Source organism: Phaethon lepturus, unplaced genomic scaffold (assembly GCF_000687285.1).
Source record: "Phaethon lepturus isolate BGI_N335 unplaced genomic scaffold, ASM68728v1 scaffold21734, whole genome shotgun sequence".
In the NCBI taxonomy this organism is placed as follows: Eukaryota; Metazoa; Chordata; class Aves; order Phaethontiformes; family Phaethontidae; genus Phaethon; species Phaethon lepturus.
Genome location: NW_010535776.1, coordinates 8,827 through 25,811, shown reverse-complemented (window position 1 = coordinate 25,811; position 16,985 = coordinate 8,827). Strand labels below are relative to the sequence as shown.

Here is a 16,985-nt window from a genome sequence, read left to right as displayed (position 1 = left end):
AATTCTGACTCATTCTTGGTTCATCACAACGTCACTCAACATTCAGGACAACTCGCAAAATTTATTAAATTGTGAATATTTTAGTGTAAACACTCACCAATAGTTGGGATATTCAAAGGCGTACATTTTTGTAGCTTTCTGAAAAAGAGGTCACTGGCATGAAATTCTGCTTACTTCTTTTGTGAGAATTATAAAGCTTTGAAGAATGAAGTAATTCTCCAGACTTAAAAGTTTGCATCACTTACATCAACACTTACAGGATGTTTTCTTAATACAGATGGGTGTAGCAGCAGATGCTAAAAATAGGGAGGCCACATCCTGCACCTCAGCTGGTCACAGAAACCATTATAAGCTCTTATTTCTGTTCCAAAAATCCACAAAGTATTCTCAGCATAACTGCTTGAATACCACTAGGATGAATACTCAAACAAGTATGTATTTACATAATGGCTGTGATGTTTTAACTTTTAGTAAATGCTGTGGGACATAAAGCCTGTATATTTGACTGACTGCAAAACCATCCACAAATAACAGGAATGGGAAATATTTGTGAATACTTTTTTAAAGACTTCCATGCTGGTCTGTCTAGACAAATTGACTGAAAATATTTGTTACAATCCCTTTCTGGAAGATAACACAAGCTTCAGAAGAGGATCATGTGAATTTTAGTCAGCTCTCTAATGCCCTCTAAACAAGAAATAACATATTTAAATACTGTTTGTTATTTTTTTACTATTTATTCAAGCAATAGATTTCGGAAGTGTAATTGATCCTTATATCATCCCTGTGACTGCATTAAGAAGATAGAAATTATGAGCTTGGCTGTAAAAGTATGCAGTTAAGTTTCATCATCGTAATGTGCAGTCTTTTTCATTATCATGGTACAACTCGTTATGTAGTACTCTCCAAGGGGAGAATGCTCCACCAATGGTTACGTTCACAGTTGCAGACTAAGAGTGTCCTCCATCAAGGCAAGCTGTGCAGCTTTCAGGCATGTGTACAGGATGTGCCTGGAAGGTAAATGCACGCAGGAATCTCTTTTTCCTCTGCACTTTCATGTGTGGGCCTGCTTGCTGGGACAGCCTACATGGGGCTTGGGCATGCTGTGCTGCAGGGCTTTTGCTGCTGCATATCATGTAAGAAATTAAGAAGAGGGAACTGGTTTGGGTCAAGAAGCGCATGGATATTTTTTCTGTTGGAGGCTGGGGAGTCACTCTTGGCTACAGGACAAATACCTCTACCTGTAAGGCAGATTAAAAAAAAAAAAAAAGTGAAAACAATTGTGTTATGTTAGTTCTTGTGAAAAACTTAGGACACACACATCTGGAGCAATTAGATGGGATCTTCTCAGGCAATCTGCAACATCTGTGCAGGATGCCTCCATAACGGCAGTGCGAGGATGTCATGGTATATTTTTTTCTCTATCTATATTACACATTTGCTCAGCTTGAGGTCTAGTGTGCTGTTGCTGTTGCCAAAGCCTGCATGTCCTTTGGCTTTACGTTCCCAGCATTGTCATTCCTGGTACAGTTCTGCTTTCCATGACAGGATTTCCTGGAAGAGCATCAAAGCCGTCTTAGCTCTGATCATTTGTTTGGCAGCAGCTGCCAAAGTACCCACTCACTCCATCAGATTTCAATCACCCGGCATGCAGTGTGTCACCAGCTTCTCCAGCTCTGTAATTGGGAGCTTGACAAATGCAGCTTTTTGAAAGAGTAAAAAACATCATGCTATGAGCAAACAATATTGGAGCAGGAAAATCAAATAAACCAGAGTGGTTCAGGCTTCCAAGTTTATTCCCATTTCCTAAACTTGACCAAGCAGTGACCAAGCATTTACCTTGTGACATTTTTCCCACCACAAATTATAATTTTGAACTGACCTTGTAAATATAAACTCATAAACTCACTTTATTAAATGACAGACAAACCCAAGAAATGTAAGTGGGAAATGCTCCTTATTTGGGAAACGCTAAAATAATCTTGATGCTTTTCTGGAGCTATGAACACTTTTTGTGTGTGTCTCTGAACATCCCTAATTCAACCTCCTTAGCCTGAACGTACGGATATTTCCATGCAGGTCTCATCTGGGACTGTTGGGATTCCTGTATATGGCTCTGTTTTGGCACAGCTGCTTCCTTTTATTCCCTGTGTGTCTCGGTGTGGCATCTTGAACGGTGCTGGGGATCGGTGCTGCAAGCAGGCATGTGTAGCTTGTCCTCACTGTACCATTCGATCTCAAAAGCCAAAGGGAGAGGGAGGGAGGCCAAAATCCCAAGCTCATGTGTGCAACATAAAGCAGAGGAACCAGATTCTGCTGAAGACATGGTTGGTTTGTTTTCTTGGCAAAGTTTTATAAAATCTCTGCCTCAAAGCCTGCATTTCTGAAATGAACAGTTATGCAGAATGCAGGTGATTACAGCAGGTCTACACGAGGCGCAGGTGTGTGGATGTCACATGAGGGCGCAGCTTGTGCAGGTGACGCGACTCATCCGCCTGGGAGGTGGCTGTAAGGCGCCGAGTGCGTCGGGTCTGGGACATCGTTCCTGTGCTGCCGCAGGGACAGTGATCAAGATTTCTCCACAGCAGAGGCCCTTCCCAGCCGTCCTGCGGAAAGGCAGGGACAGCTGGCAGGGTGAGGGTTTTTCTTGAGGTGGTGATGATGCACAACGTACAAACTCCACTGCTAAGCCGTAATCACTTTCCCTCTAGTTACCATCCGAGGACAAAGGCTGCTGAGGTGCATACAGGTTCCCTAGCAAAATCGAAACGCAGCAAGTGAAGTAACGATAGGAGCTGTTTGAAGACGATTGGTGCCGATTGCCTACTAAAACGGGCCACAAGCGGAGAACACACAGAAAGGCTGGTTAAAGAGGAATGGTTAGAGTGTCGATAGAGACTGGATAATACTTCAGGCGGGAGCTGCTGTCTGTTCAGGGCGTGACAAAGGGCCCCCTTAGTGAGCACGCTGCTTCTATGCTGCTGCAGTAGTAGCATGTGCATTAGGTTGCCCCAATGAAGCATTGCACAGTCCAATTGAAAAAGAAACCAGACTCAGGAAAGTTTTTCATTAACAGTTTTGCTGGTAACCAAACCAGCCTTGGTATGACGCAGAAGTATGTTTCAGAAACGTTTAACCCTTTCCTCTAACGCTGTTGCATTGTTTTTAAAGCCCAATGCTACCCTCACATGCAAAATAATGTCTAGCATATAATGATTTTTGGTCACATGTACAAACCCCAGTAAAAAAAGTTGAACACAATATACACACTGGGAAATACAATCCTGGAATATGTGTCCAGAACATGATTGTTCTGTAAAATAATCCTGCCCACGTTGCCCTTCAGAGATTTCTTCCTCTTCATGCGAGTTGTGCCCACGTTGGAGACGCTGGCTGCACGTGCCCGAGTCTCATCCTCTTCACAGCGGTCTGAGAAAGCAGTCAGGTCCATGTCCACATCCGTGTCGTGAAAGCAGCCATCGAAAGCCATCGCTTGCACTGCATCAATGCTATACATTCCTGAAGCCTGGCAGCAAAGAATAGTTATTCTGCGTCCAGCAGGAGCCATTTTAGTAAATTATAAATAAATAAAACAGAAAATAAAGAAAGCTTTCTCTTCAGTGTTGTTGCCCTGTGGAGAACATATGGAGAACAGGGCTACCTCACAGTATTGCTGTCGGGGGGGCCTGCCCCCTTGGGCAGGACGTGAGCAAAGAAGGGGATACATGCGATAAAACACACTTGCCTGACTGATTATTGCCAGCTTGGCAGTATGTGCCCCGGATTCTGAAATAGAAAAATCAAACTCTGCCTCTCCTGTAGGTCTGCTGTTGATGGAGTTCTGGGAAATGACTTCAAACATTTCCATGAGGAGTTTTTTGACAGGATTATCAAATCACGTGAGCAACATACGCACTCTGTTTTGTTTTTCCCCTTGTGATATTCCAACAAATGAGTTTACATTTACATTCTTGAAGCAAAGGTTTTAAGTGAGTGCTTCATAGAAAGCAAATGTTCAACTTGTGAATGTTTCTGCTTCAGTCACACTTTTCTAAAAATGACCTTGTCATTAATCTGGTCTTGGGACAAAAAAAGGCATAATTAAACCTATCATCCTAATTGAAAATAGTGAAGCAGAGAAGGAAAAATAGACTCTGCTTCACAGGAAACAGGAGGGAATATTACATGAGTGCTTTCTGGGGTGTATTTCAGGAGTGGAAAAATACCTTGATCAATAGGTATTTGAGAACAGAATGAAGGTTACCTTCCTCTGGGGTGGGATCTGGAGTTGTATTCTCTAACCTCTGCCACAAGAAAAGGAAGGGAGAGAAAGCACAGATCTTCTCAAGATCTCAGAGAAGATGATACATTTCCTCCCTTCATCCAAGTAAAGAAAAGTGAGATACAGAGTGGAGTCACAGAGATGGTTACTGTACTGTTATCACAGTAGTGTAGCAGCATTACTCTGTGGCTTCTGTGATGCTTTCTGAAGGCAACAAAACACAGAGGATTGTACCTTGCCCCTTTTTTTGAGTTGCTTTCTCTCTTCAATTGTGGTGAGGTAGTTCACTGCTGCATATTCGATGACAGACAGGAAGACAAAAAGGAAGCTGATCCATAAATACACATCCACAGCCTTGATGTAAGACACTTGAGGCATTGAGGCACTTACTCCTGTCATGATGGTTGACATTGTCAGCACTGTAGTTATACCTGCCAAAGAAAAAGGGGAGGTTATCATAATACTGGCCAGCTGGTTCTGTTTAGCTCATCACCATTGCTTGGACAGCGCAGCTTTGTGAGGGCGTATGATTGACACTGCCTTTAACGTCATTGCACAGGCTCTGAAAAGTGGAGTGAACCATGAAGGACCCATCGCATACAGTACTGAAACCAGTAAATCATCTCTCTGCTCAGTGCGTGCAGTTAGAGCTGCGGCACACCGGGTTCGAACAGTGGGGACACAACACTGGTGATCCAGCAGCGTAAGGAACACACTTCTATGACAGCTTTAGGCACTGCTATAGAGAAGCGGAAGCAGGTTTGTGGTCTTCCCTCACTTCCCAGAGCCAGGGTCTCCACTACACGCTTTCTTGCCCCAGAGATTCACGAAAGAATCACCCATTTCCCTCCCAACCCCTTCTCAAATTGTACTTCTTGAGAACATGTATCAGCTTGTGTGTCTCTGTCATAACTCCAGGGCTGTCGAAAAACACTCTAGCATAAAAATGCTATATCGACTGAAACTAAGAAATATTCTTTGTTTACTTTAGTGTGTCCAGAATTTCACCCTCACCTTTTCAATCTCTCCTCTTACATGCAGCTATTCATCTCATTTTGTTCTGCTCTATCTCCAAAAAAAACCAACCCTACCAACACTCAACATCCAAGCCAGGCCCTGCTTTTAAAGAAATGAATGTAACTCTGGAAGTGAAGACAGCTCAATAACACCTGTGAGACAGCACTGGCTGCTAGCGTGGCCTTTCAGCTGGGTGTCGGTATATACTAGGGTCTGTAGTTTTATGCTACTTCAAGTCCACTGGAACATACAAGAGTTTTCCCTCTCCCTCTCTGCATGTTCCTTAGGTTGAAGGGTGGAGCTTGAAATATACCATATAAGAGGAAATTAATTTATTTAAAATATGTATACTATAGGCTAGGGAGCTGAGCTTTTTAAACTTTGTTGTTAACATTGCCTATAAATTATGTACGGTTATGCTAATGAAATGTGCATTATTCATATACCTCCTGATGCATAACTTTCTCAGAAATCCATATATAAATTAAAGAACATGATAGCAAAACCGTCTTGACAACATTACAAATGACCTACTGAGAATGAAAACTTTATTTTTAAAGAAGTTAAAATTTCCTATAAATAAAAAGAATTGGTAGATGCCTTAGTAAAAGTAGGTAGGATGTACCATAATTTGTTTTAAGACTAACAAATAGAGGTATATCTCATGTATTAATAGCTTTAGACTGTGCACATAGAAAGGGATCTGAGGTAGCTAGAGTCCTATTTTTTCTAGACTGGTATAGCTATAGAAAAAAATGGAAGGCTCCCTGAGCACATGCAAGTTTGTTTCTTAAATAAAGATCCTCAAATTTTCATTTGTCTAAGAAACATGGCAACATACAGTTTGGCTTCTGGGACTAGCATCAGTGAGAAGAAAGAACAAGGAACTTCTTTACTAATTCTTAAACCAACAAGTTGCAGGACTCAGATGTATTATGGTGGCATTAGATATCTTAACAAATTTCCGTCAGATCTTCACAGAGATGCTAATCTTTGAAAAAATGTACTCATTCCAAGGCCATCAGCATTAAATTCCCAACAAAGGCAATCTTGAAGTGGTATCAACTGATTCATCACTAAGAAAAACAATAATGTTGTAAAAAACCCACTGCAATTAGTCTTTTTCTCCTGAGCTGTGGTGTTCAGAACTAAAACCGTGAGCAAAAAGATGCCCAACTTACTCTTCGGCTTCTGCAGAAGCCTGTGTGCCTTGTACAGTTAAGGCACCAAAGCAAACATTTTCAAGGTGCCTAAAAAAGAAAGGCTTTGCTATATAGGAGAAGTCAGGAAACTGGTTCCAAGTTGGTAGGACGATATCAAATGTGTCTAGAGAGAAAGCAGACCTGCAAAGTTTTTAGATAGATTGTACTATGCCTATTAAGTATCTCTCATGAAGCATGGATTTGGGGAGGTATCTGACTGCCTGTTACTACCTGTTACTTTGCTGAGAAGAGGGGAGGAAAAAACCAACAGTCTTTGCAAAAAAAAAAAAAAAAAAGTAGTAGAATTCTACATAGGGAAATCATCCCTTTTTCCTTCTGTGGTGTGTGAGCTGTTTTCTAATATAGCAAAGCCAGTCTGAACAAACATCCCATTTCCAAATTTAGAGATTGACTAAAGGAGTTTGTGGTAGTGACAACAGTGGCAATAATAGTGTTGTTCAGGCAATTACCTGATATACTTGCTCATGTCCTGTGTAAATAAGAAGCTAAGGTAACTTCAAAACCTCTCCCCTATCCATTCTATACTTCCCAAAAGAATATATATTAAAGGTTTACCTAGTGATACCCTGGCAGGAACGGCTCTTCTATCAATCCAGAATGAAACCCAAGACAGCATCACCATCAGCATGGCTGGGAAATAGGATTGTAGCACAAAAAAGAAAATATGTCTCCGTAGGGCAAAGTTTATAAAAAGTCGATTGTACCAACCTATTGCAAAAAGAGAGAGGAACAGGTTGGGGGAGAAGAGGAGAGAAGAGAGAAGCAAGAAGAAGCGAGAAGCGAGAAGCGAGAAGCAAAGTGAGAAGAAGCGAGAAAGGAGAGGAGAGGAGGGGAGGGGAAGGGAGGGGAGGGGAGCTGTGTTATTTGTGAGCTCTGTTCACTGGTCCCCTCCTTCCAGCAGGAATTTTTTTATCCACATCAGTAATAGTAAATGCCTAAGAAATATTGCCACCACCTTGGTTTTATATAGTGCTTTACAAACTGTCCATCATACCCCACTAAAATACTGGCTTCTTGGGAGTGAAGCATCACGATTGCATAAATAAAATACTATATTATAATTGAGGTTAGGAAATTTAAAAAAAAAAAAAAAAAAGTAAAAAGATTTCAAGAGAAACAGCCGGGAGAATACGGAGGCAATATAATTGTCTGGTCCAGCTAGGTCAGTGAAGCCAACACCCGCCTCCCCCGAAAAGTAGCTTGCCTTCTCTCAGGCCACAAACACGCAGCAAGAGGCAGCCGGTCGTTCCCGACGGGCAGCCCGGTTCGCCGCCCGGCCCTGACTTTAGAGGAAACGGTGCCATCTAGTGAGTGCTGGGGAAGCGCTTCCTGCGGCCGAGCCCGTGTGCTGTGCCGCCTGTGAGGGGGGAAATCAGTTTATAGTGAGGTAAAAAGAAGGCAAAAGGGGCTGACTGGGCAGCATCTGCCCGTCCAGTACAGAGGCATCAATGAGCCTGTGTTGGAGCCGTCGTGCCATCACAAAGAGCGACTTTATAAAAAATAATATCTCAATAACCCCATCTAATATGAAACACACTCTATGTGTTTGCGGTTGTGGAGAAGGGTTTTGGTTTGAAAAACGATTGCCTCAAAAGTTGATTGAAATTGTTGCTCCCTTGGAGGCCAGGGAACTCCAAAAGCCTAAATGCTATGCATGTGTAGTTCACCGAGGTTCACAGGAAAGGAGTCGCAGAACCTAAAATGCATCAGGCTGCATTGTGAGGAGCGTTTTTGTCCATTTTTTGACTGAGACTTTTCAGGGAGAGATGGCTCCCATTAGAGTTGTGCTGATTGTTCCACACTATTACTTACTTGGGGGGATGGGGTCTGTGTATAATCATTTTCTTCCAGCAAGAAGCAAAATAAAAGAACAAGAGGAAGTGGAGCCTCCTGGCTGAAACAAAACCTCAAAACCAAAGAAACGTCTATGTCTACAAAGGGCAGTGTTCTAATTAACAGATAAGGTACACTCACTATTCAGGTGCTTCCCAGTGGTCCCTGTGACTTAAAAAAAGTCTTTCATTTTTACCCTGCTGAGTAAGCTCATCACCAAAACATCTGCATGTAAGTGTTAAGCAGTTACACTTTGCAAAGCCAGAGGAGCTGTGAAGGTGCGGCAAAGCCTGGGTACAGGGGTGGTATGAGGTTGCGCTGTTGTGCACGAGGCCGTATTTGCTTGCATAAGTGTTTTTTGATGAGAATAGCAAGGCAGAAAGAAGCCAGCTGAGTTCCTGGAACCCAGTTTCAACGCACAGTGATAGGAGTTTGGTGGAAAACAAGCCAGTCTCCTTCTTGCAACAAGGACAAATTTGACGTAGCCTCTCGGCAAGGCACAGTTATGCTAGTAAGGTATCACTCGCCCTCTTCTCACATGGCAGTGGCTCTTGAAAGCTGGAGCTCTGTTCTTAGCTCGTACACGAGAAAGAGATAAGGATGAAGAACCTGATCAAGCTGTGAATTCCTCACTGCTTAGGCTGCATCATAATATAAACTGGAATTTCTGCATTCAATATCAGCCACCACAAACTTGAATGGCTCTTTTATAAATGCAAAAAGAAGCTGTCCTGTAAATAAAATACAATAAATAAACCTATTTGCAGCTTTCCTGTGTATCTTAAAAGGCTTTTTTCCAAAGTGTTATGGATTTCATCGTATTATATGAAATAATTTCTGTTTTATTAATATGCCTTGGTATAAAAGGCAGTATCCACACTGAAATGGATTGACTCAGTCTGGAAAGTACAGTAGCAAGCATGCTGTTTTATCTATTTAAAAACATACGGTTAGACTACTTACATAGAGAAGCGTTTCAAATTTTATAATTGCATGTACAAATACAAAGAAAATAAAACCCAACTTGCATTGTTTCAAACTAAAAAAGGGCAGATTTTGACTAGATCTAAGGAAGACGTTTCACAGAGAGGGTGGTGAAACCATGGCACAGGTTGCCCAGAGAGGTGGCAGATGCCCCATCCCCAGAAACATTCCAGGTCAGGTTGGACAGGGCTCTGAGCAACCTCATCTAGTTGAAGATGTCCCTGCTCACTGCAGGGGGGTTGGACTAGACGGCCTTTGAAGGTCCCTCCCAATCCAAACTACTTTATGATTCTATGAAATCAAGACTATAATAAACTCCTTAAGCCTTGTGCAGTTTGCCAGAAGTGTAGTTCGAGATCTATAGGGAGAAATAAAAACCTGTCTGGGGCGGATATCTGTATTTAAACAATGTAGCACTGCCATAAAGGGATTTTTTTCTGCAACTTTATGTATAAACATGGAACATTAAGCAAACCATGAATTAGGCCTCAATAGGTTATAAATGCTCTCATGTGGAAATCTTATAGTTAGTAGACATTTAATGTCATTTTACAGCTCCAAAAATGAGGAGATTTTAGACAATAAAACACACTGGGGTTCCTCTTCTTTGCTTTCTAGTACTTGACCCTTTAGGGTTTGCATTTTCAAGCTTCTCTATATAATCAGGACCCAAAGATTCCTGTAAACCCAATATTCCAGTGTCTTTGAGAGAAGTACCGCGATTTTGCAAGAGCTCACAACAGTATATATTTGGTTGTTGTGCATTTTTTCAGGCTCTTTTTGTCAGATGTTAAGTTACAAGTATTATTACGACCTCCACTTCTAACATCAAGAAAGAGTTACGTTGGTAATCTCAGGAGAACGAAGGACCTAGGCTGACAGACCAGTGTGACCAACAGACCTCATTTCAACTGAGATCTCTCGGCAGTTACAGTCATTTATCAGCAACGAATTTAAGTGTGAAAGACATTCCGCAAGATTGTGTCCTGTGCTTCTGACTTTTAATGGCAGGGGCTTACTATACCAGTACTGCTGTAAAAAGCTAGTCCACTGGAAGCACTGAATTCTTTGATGAAAAACTGGGAGAGGGAGATGTGGTCATCGGTGCTCAGGGACTTGTTTCCATGTTTCCAGTATAACATCAGATCATCTTCATTGTATGCATCTATGAGAAAGTAAAAACTAAATCACCTCTTCTGCTGGAATAATGCTTCTATTTTCTTTTCTTAGAGATAGGAGACCACTCATATGGTTTGGCAAAACCCCAAAGAAACATTTTTTTCACACCAATTTGCTAGTTAGTTGACATGGAAAAATCTGCAAAGGCCACATTCCATCTTGTTCCAAGTGGAGCCCAGTCCCATGCCCTGCCAGCAGCTTACCCGATAGATGGGGGACATGGGCACGCTCAGGGTCACAAGGCACAGAGGATCAGAGCTCTGGAGCTGACACACTGAGCAGACTGCCTGAACACTGGGGATCTTTTCTCTTTTCCAAGACTAAACAAGAAGCCAGCATCCCAGGTGTACTCATAATTCAAGTAAGAACAAATTTTGAGATATCAAAAGGCTCTGCAAAACAGGATTACCTTTTGTTGTCCAGCTCTACAGCTTACTACAGACAACTGAGTCAGGGGTAGGAAAGCAGACAGTAACACAAGCATTCATTTTCATTTTTCCATGAAGTCAAATATTGACACCTTATTTTACTTTTAACTTCCCCTTTTTTCTCAGAAAAAAACCATGACTTTTGACAGAGGAAACATTTTTAGATTTAGGCCTTGGAATATCAACTCAGTCGAAACAAAGCAGGGTGCATCATGTTTTTTCAATCTTCCCAAAGCTCACAGAGTTCTGGAAAAATCCCAAACTGGCCACAGTTTAATATGTACAGGTTGAAGGGTTCAGGTCACACATCAGAATAAGTGAAAAATGTATTATGAACAAGATGGAGTGCTGGTAAGAATGCACATGTGAAGAACAGGTATGAATTAAACTTACAGCTTTCCAGTTCTAAAGAACAGTTCTGAGTGTCCAGAGGATACCTACTGAAATCCATGAAACACATAGCAGAAACTGTTACTCTGCAAAAAGGAACAGAAAAACAGAAAATAAATAAAAAATATCATACTTTCTCAGGGTTGTGCAGACATCTTTGTGAGATCCCCAACCAATCGGCTGTTTAGAATCCTAATGATTGAGTTTTTCTACATTTTTAAGACGCTTCTAAAACTGCTTCAAGATACTGAGATAAAACTAAATCAGTGAGCGCACCCTATTTTTTAAACATAAATAGTCTTTCTTACTAATTACATTACCTTCAATTTTTAAAACCTTTACTGGCCTGATCCTTCATTAGCCTGTCACACATTTTTCTTTGAAGTGTTACCCTTATGAAGGTTAACAAGGAGAGTTCACATTTCATGAGTGGATTTCTCATAGACTGAGGTAGACAATATTACAATTAGAGACCATATTATTCCAACCGTTCTTCTTCCAGCTAGAGTGGTTGTAATAATTGCATAAAAAGATAAACTGCAATTTTGGGAAGTCTTCTCTCCTCTTCAACACCATGGCAATGCCTTATACTCTAAAAAGCTTAAGGAAATCTAGGTAAAGACATTATTTTGCATTCCACCTGCTTTTTCACAAATTTTAAAAAGGTAAATGTGCCTTGACATTTTAACCAATACACCAAAAAAAGGCTAGAGGCAGCAGTTTCAATATGGTAAATATTGCCAGATTTCCCTTTCTTGTCACAGCTTGCATGTTATTTGATGTTTTAGTTTGATTTTTCAGTTTTCCCCAAAATTAATCCTACAGGGATTTCAGTGATAAGGGATATACGGGGTATATAAGTGATCTTTGAAAACTTGTGATCTGTAATCACACTGAATTTTTACAAGTGTAAAATTTTACTGGCTTGAAGTGAGATTGTAAGAATGGTACCTCTTCAAAATCATGCATAAGACTTCCAGCTATGGATGTTGTTTCTGTCTTTTAGCTGTTGCATAAAGGATCAAGGGAACAACAAGAAAATGTCGATTGGAAAAAAAAGAAAGCGTATTTTAGCAAGAAATCTGGCTTTTTGTTCTGCTTTCCTTCAGCCAAATCCTGGATGTTAGGCACTGAGGAAAATGGGTGGAATATGCAGACTTCTCGCACATAAGCGTTTGGAATATAATCTACCCACTGCATGTAAAACTGGCAATACAAAAAGGGTGTTTTAATGAGCACCTGGCTCTTTAGGAACCATACACATTAACACCGCTCAGGCTAGAAACACATTGTCTCATCTTAATCATTTCAAAACCTTGGTTCACCAGCCTTTAGGTCACCCCTTTCCCTGCCTCTCGGTTTGATAAGGACCGATAGAGAAGGAAAGGAAGAGGACAGGGCACCTGCCCTTCCTGCTTGTGCCCGGGAAGAAATCCACAGGTTTAGCAGGAACGTTGGGGCTTTGCTGTTCGCTGGCGCGGGAAGGCGAGGCTGGCCGCACGCTCACTTGTCAGAGCGAGGAGTCGTCACCCAGGACACGCCACTGGCACCGCGGGGTTCGGGTGAGGTGACTCTGGAGCAGAGAGGACGAGGGCGAGGAAGAAAAGTAGAGCACCAGCTTGCAGAAGTGGTGCAGGACACAGGGCGAGGGCTCCCATCACAGAGGGGATTCCGAGCAATGAGCAAACGTTCACACTGTTTCTGTCCCTCAGCTCCACTTCCTCCTTTTCCTTCCCTCCCTTCCGGCTTCTTCCTTTCTCTCCATTTCTGTCCTTCCCACCACACGCTCCCTTTGCTTTGCAACTATTTGTGCACCGTTTCTTGCTGCTAATCTTGATGACACTCCACCTCCCCAGCAAGCTGACAGAATGCGTTTGCCCGTCTTGGGTCTCCTTGCCACTCTTCCTTCCCCCAGCTGAGCGCCTGTCATAGCCCTCGCACGGAGAGCCACGCTGCAAGCCTTGGTGTAGTCCTCCTGCTCCCTCTCCCCCCCCTCATGAGGCACGGAAATGAATAGAGCAATAAAATGCACACGTCACCTCAAGGTTTCTTACCGGTCAGTGTTATTCTTGAACATACGCTATTTTAAAGCGGTGTACAGCTGTTGTGAGGGTTTCTGCATGTCTTCATGAGAGGGTAGATAAATTCACGACTTGTTGCAGCAATCATTATATAGCCAAAATCTCACATGTTTGCATAAATCTTCAATCTATCCGGATTAGATGAACGATGCCCGCTGTGCACGGGCCTAATTAGTAACAAACTGGAGAACTGTGATTTCTGCAATGCACAGGCCTCGGGGCCTTTACCAGGGGACATGCCTTCATTAAAACTATTTTTGCCACATCACCCAAATCTGCTTCATGAGGAAAAGCAAACACACGTAGCTAGAAGGGAGTCACATTTAATGACCTTGCTGTTCCAGTCCTGGAATTGCTGTTTCACTTTCCAGTTCCTTCTAGTCACGCAACACGCCTGTCTAACACTGCTGGTACCAGCACCAATAATCTGCTCTCTGTGCCTTTCTGGAGCCACGGTTAATATTGGTGGCATGTTTACCGGTATCCCAGGGTGAAAGTAGCTGAGACAGACAGTTTTAAAAAACTCGGGAAAAAAAAACCACATTTGTTCTTTGCTAATAGTTTTGGGCTTTACTGTACCCAACAGTAAAACTACTGCAATATTGCTAAAACCACTGCGAACGAATTAACAACTGATAAACTTCAGCACTATGTACAACAGATGAAAAAACTGCCATTATCCTGTGACAGGAAAAAATATGTGAATGATAGAAACATATGTTATCTATATCTTATCAACCCTAAATGTATTTTCCCACTGGTACACTGGCCACCAGTTCCCATTATCTGATGCCAGGGGATTAATGCCAGTCCAGTATCAGAATCTTAACTGCAAGTATTTCCAGTAATTTCTCGCTGTGCAGACTATTGGTCCACACTTGCAGTCATGTATTTTCTTATAAAAGGGTATTGTTCTTACCGTAGACTGAAGAGTACGTTGCCATCAGGGTATACTCGGAGCATGACGTTTTCCACAGTTGTATCATGGATGAAAGATCTTTTGGAGTGTACAAAAAATACATCAGGTACCCAGATCTTTTTTATCAATCTTCCATCAAAAGTCATGCTTTTGTTTTTGTTACTGTGAAATGACAGTCTCTCATCCTTCCAGTAATGTCTGAGATACAAAGTCATTGTGAAGTCCTTTATTTAATTAAAAATAAAAAAAGACAACGCTTGTTTTATTCACATACAATAGAAAACAATACAAAGTAATCAACTCATGCAAAGGATCAATTTCTTCTCTGGATATCATCTGGAGAATCCGCAATGAGAGGATTGAGGATTGAGGAACTCAATGAGTTCAAATATGGATTAGAACTGCCTCTGAGATACTGGCTGTTTGCCTTGTCACTGGTGTCTGAGGCTGAAGTTCATACTTCATTTATACTTAGATAAAACTTTTACAGATTTCAGTGGTCTGCTGCACTGGGCCATCAGTGTAGTGATAAGGAAACTTTAAAACCAACAAAAGGCAAATGGAAAGGAGTTTCCTTTGGAAATCTTCACAAGCTTTCCCCGGGGTGGACTGTGGTTCCTTTACAAAGGGATTAATTTGAGTTCTTCATGAGCATTAGGTCAATTTGTAAAATCCATTTTGTACAAACATTGCACAGGGGGTTTAGATTAGTACGTTTATGAACAAAATGCATCATAAAGAAACAACATGATGAATGTCATAAGAGTAAACAATTGAATTTTATAAGAATTACATTTTTTAATATGAAAGATTGTTACAAATATTTTATGATCCTATTTAGAGAAATAATATGGCTGCAAATATACATGTGGAGAGGGATGGAGAGGATGGCTTCTGCACAGCCTGACTGCTCTGTGCTCACCTATATAACTTTTGCATTATTAGGCAGAAAACATTTGTCTCAGTAGAACAACCACTTCTGATGATAATACTGGGAAGATATTTAGGTCTTCCCCTGTCATATGATTTTATGTCCCTGTAATATGATTTTATGATTTGGGTAGGTTTGCAAAGGAATGCAGGGGTTTGTACTGACCAATCCCATTGCAAACACAACACCTACGACTAGAGCTACGCTCACTGTGAAAAGATCCTGCAAATGAGAGCTCTTTGCAAAGTTAACGTGCCCTGCTATTCGAGGATGGAGCAACTTGTCACTAGTGTCTGGGTGGCATTATTAGTGACAATTTCAGCTGAGGAATGAACAGCCTGCATTCCAATGCTACAGGTCCTTGATTGCAGTGAGGGAGTCTCCTTCCTAGGAGCATTCCTGGAACTGATTTTTCTATTTCTATTTTTTATGACCACAGCTCCACCCAAGCCAGAAATGATGGGAATATTCAGACCTGCATAAGCAGAGGAAGCGAAGGACATGGAGCCTCATCATCTAATATGCAGAGCACTAAGAACTCATGTGGAAGCCCATGGGGCTTACTGAATGGTTGGCATTTTCAAATCAGAGCACTGTCCACTCTGATTTGTTCCTCTTGCCCAGGGAAAAAATCAACATGTGCTCTGAAATTTTACTTAGTAGTTTAAATGAGAATGACTTGCATGCTTCAAGGCAACGTTGTGCTCTTTAATGGTTTGCTTTCTTTAACTGTATTGTTCTATGTCATCCAGCTGGATGTTTCTGAGACCCTGAATTCTGGCTGAAATTCTTTATTCCAGTTCTACTAACCAACTTACCATGTCAACTTCAGATATGCTGTCAATGCTTTCTACTTGCACATCAATGCCCACAGGTATTGGTGACCCTTCAATGTAACAGAACGAAAGAGTGATGAGGAGCATAAATCCATATTTTTAAAGAGAAGACTGTGTATTAGCAACATACAGAGAGTACCTCATCCCAGCATTTACTATGGTCTGTCCGCCTTAGTGCACTGAATGAGGAAGTCCATGGCAACAAAGCAAAACCCGATGCTGAACAGTTGCAAAAATGAGTACAAAGTCTTCAGTGATCTTTTTGCAGCCAGACTAGTTGTCACTGGCATTGCAGTTTGGACAGCAGTGACAGCTTCCTTGTGGTGCCAAAGCTAATGAACTGCTTGGAGGGCTATTTAGAACTGTCATAGGGAAAAGCTGAGTAAATATATCGAATACATCAAAGACTGCGAACCTTACTTACCAGTTCCAGTGCTTATTCCCACGCTTAGAAGCAAAATATCTATTATGCCTCCTAATTAACTTTAGTTACTTAACTATTTAGTTTGGCATAGATATTTGTGAAAAAGGATTGCTTGCTCACTACCTCTTAAGGGAATAGCTGTACACATACTAAGCATGTTCTGTGGTGGAGTGTTGTGTATTACTGAGCACATAATTTATACATACCAATACAAACCAAACTGCACTAGTGGCTTTATTTTATATACTACCCTACTATTTCATGCCACTGAAAAAGGCTGTGAGTTTATAACACAATGGGATCTGAATGAACAAATTATAAAACCATACTTGCATTTTTACAATAAAATGACTAAAAATCAATTACAAATTACAGCAAAATATAAAATTATTTCCAATCTCTTCAGTGTACAATATCTAGAATGAAGGCTCTACTTCTATATGGGTTATGTACCTGTG

General features: G+C 41.4%; 1 protein-coding gene across 1 annotated transcript; it reads right to left on the bottom strand.

The window, feature by feature from the left end:
• Window positions 1–3,223: 3,223 nt before the first annotated feature.
• GABRR3 (gamma-aminobutyric acid (GABA) A receptor, rho 3) lies at window positions 3,224–16,153 on the bottom strand (the record flags this gene model as incomplete). The annotated part of the gene is made up of 7 exons (XM_010285975.1): window positions 3,224–3,526; window positions 4,517–4,713; window positions 7,078–7,230; window positions 10,364–10,504; window positions 11,340–11,422; window positions 14,337–14,560; window positions 16,086–16,153. Coding segments are annotated over 7 exons (1,169 nt in total), but the record flags the coding sequence as incomplete, so codon positions are not given.
• Between the last annotated feature and the right edge of the window lie 832 nt (window positions 16,154–16,985).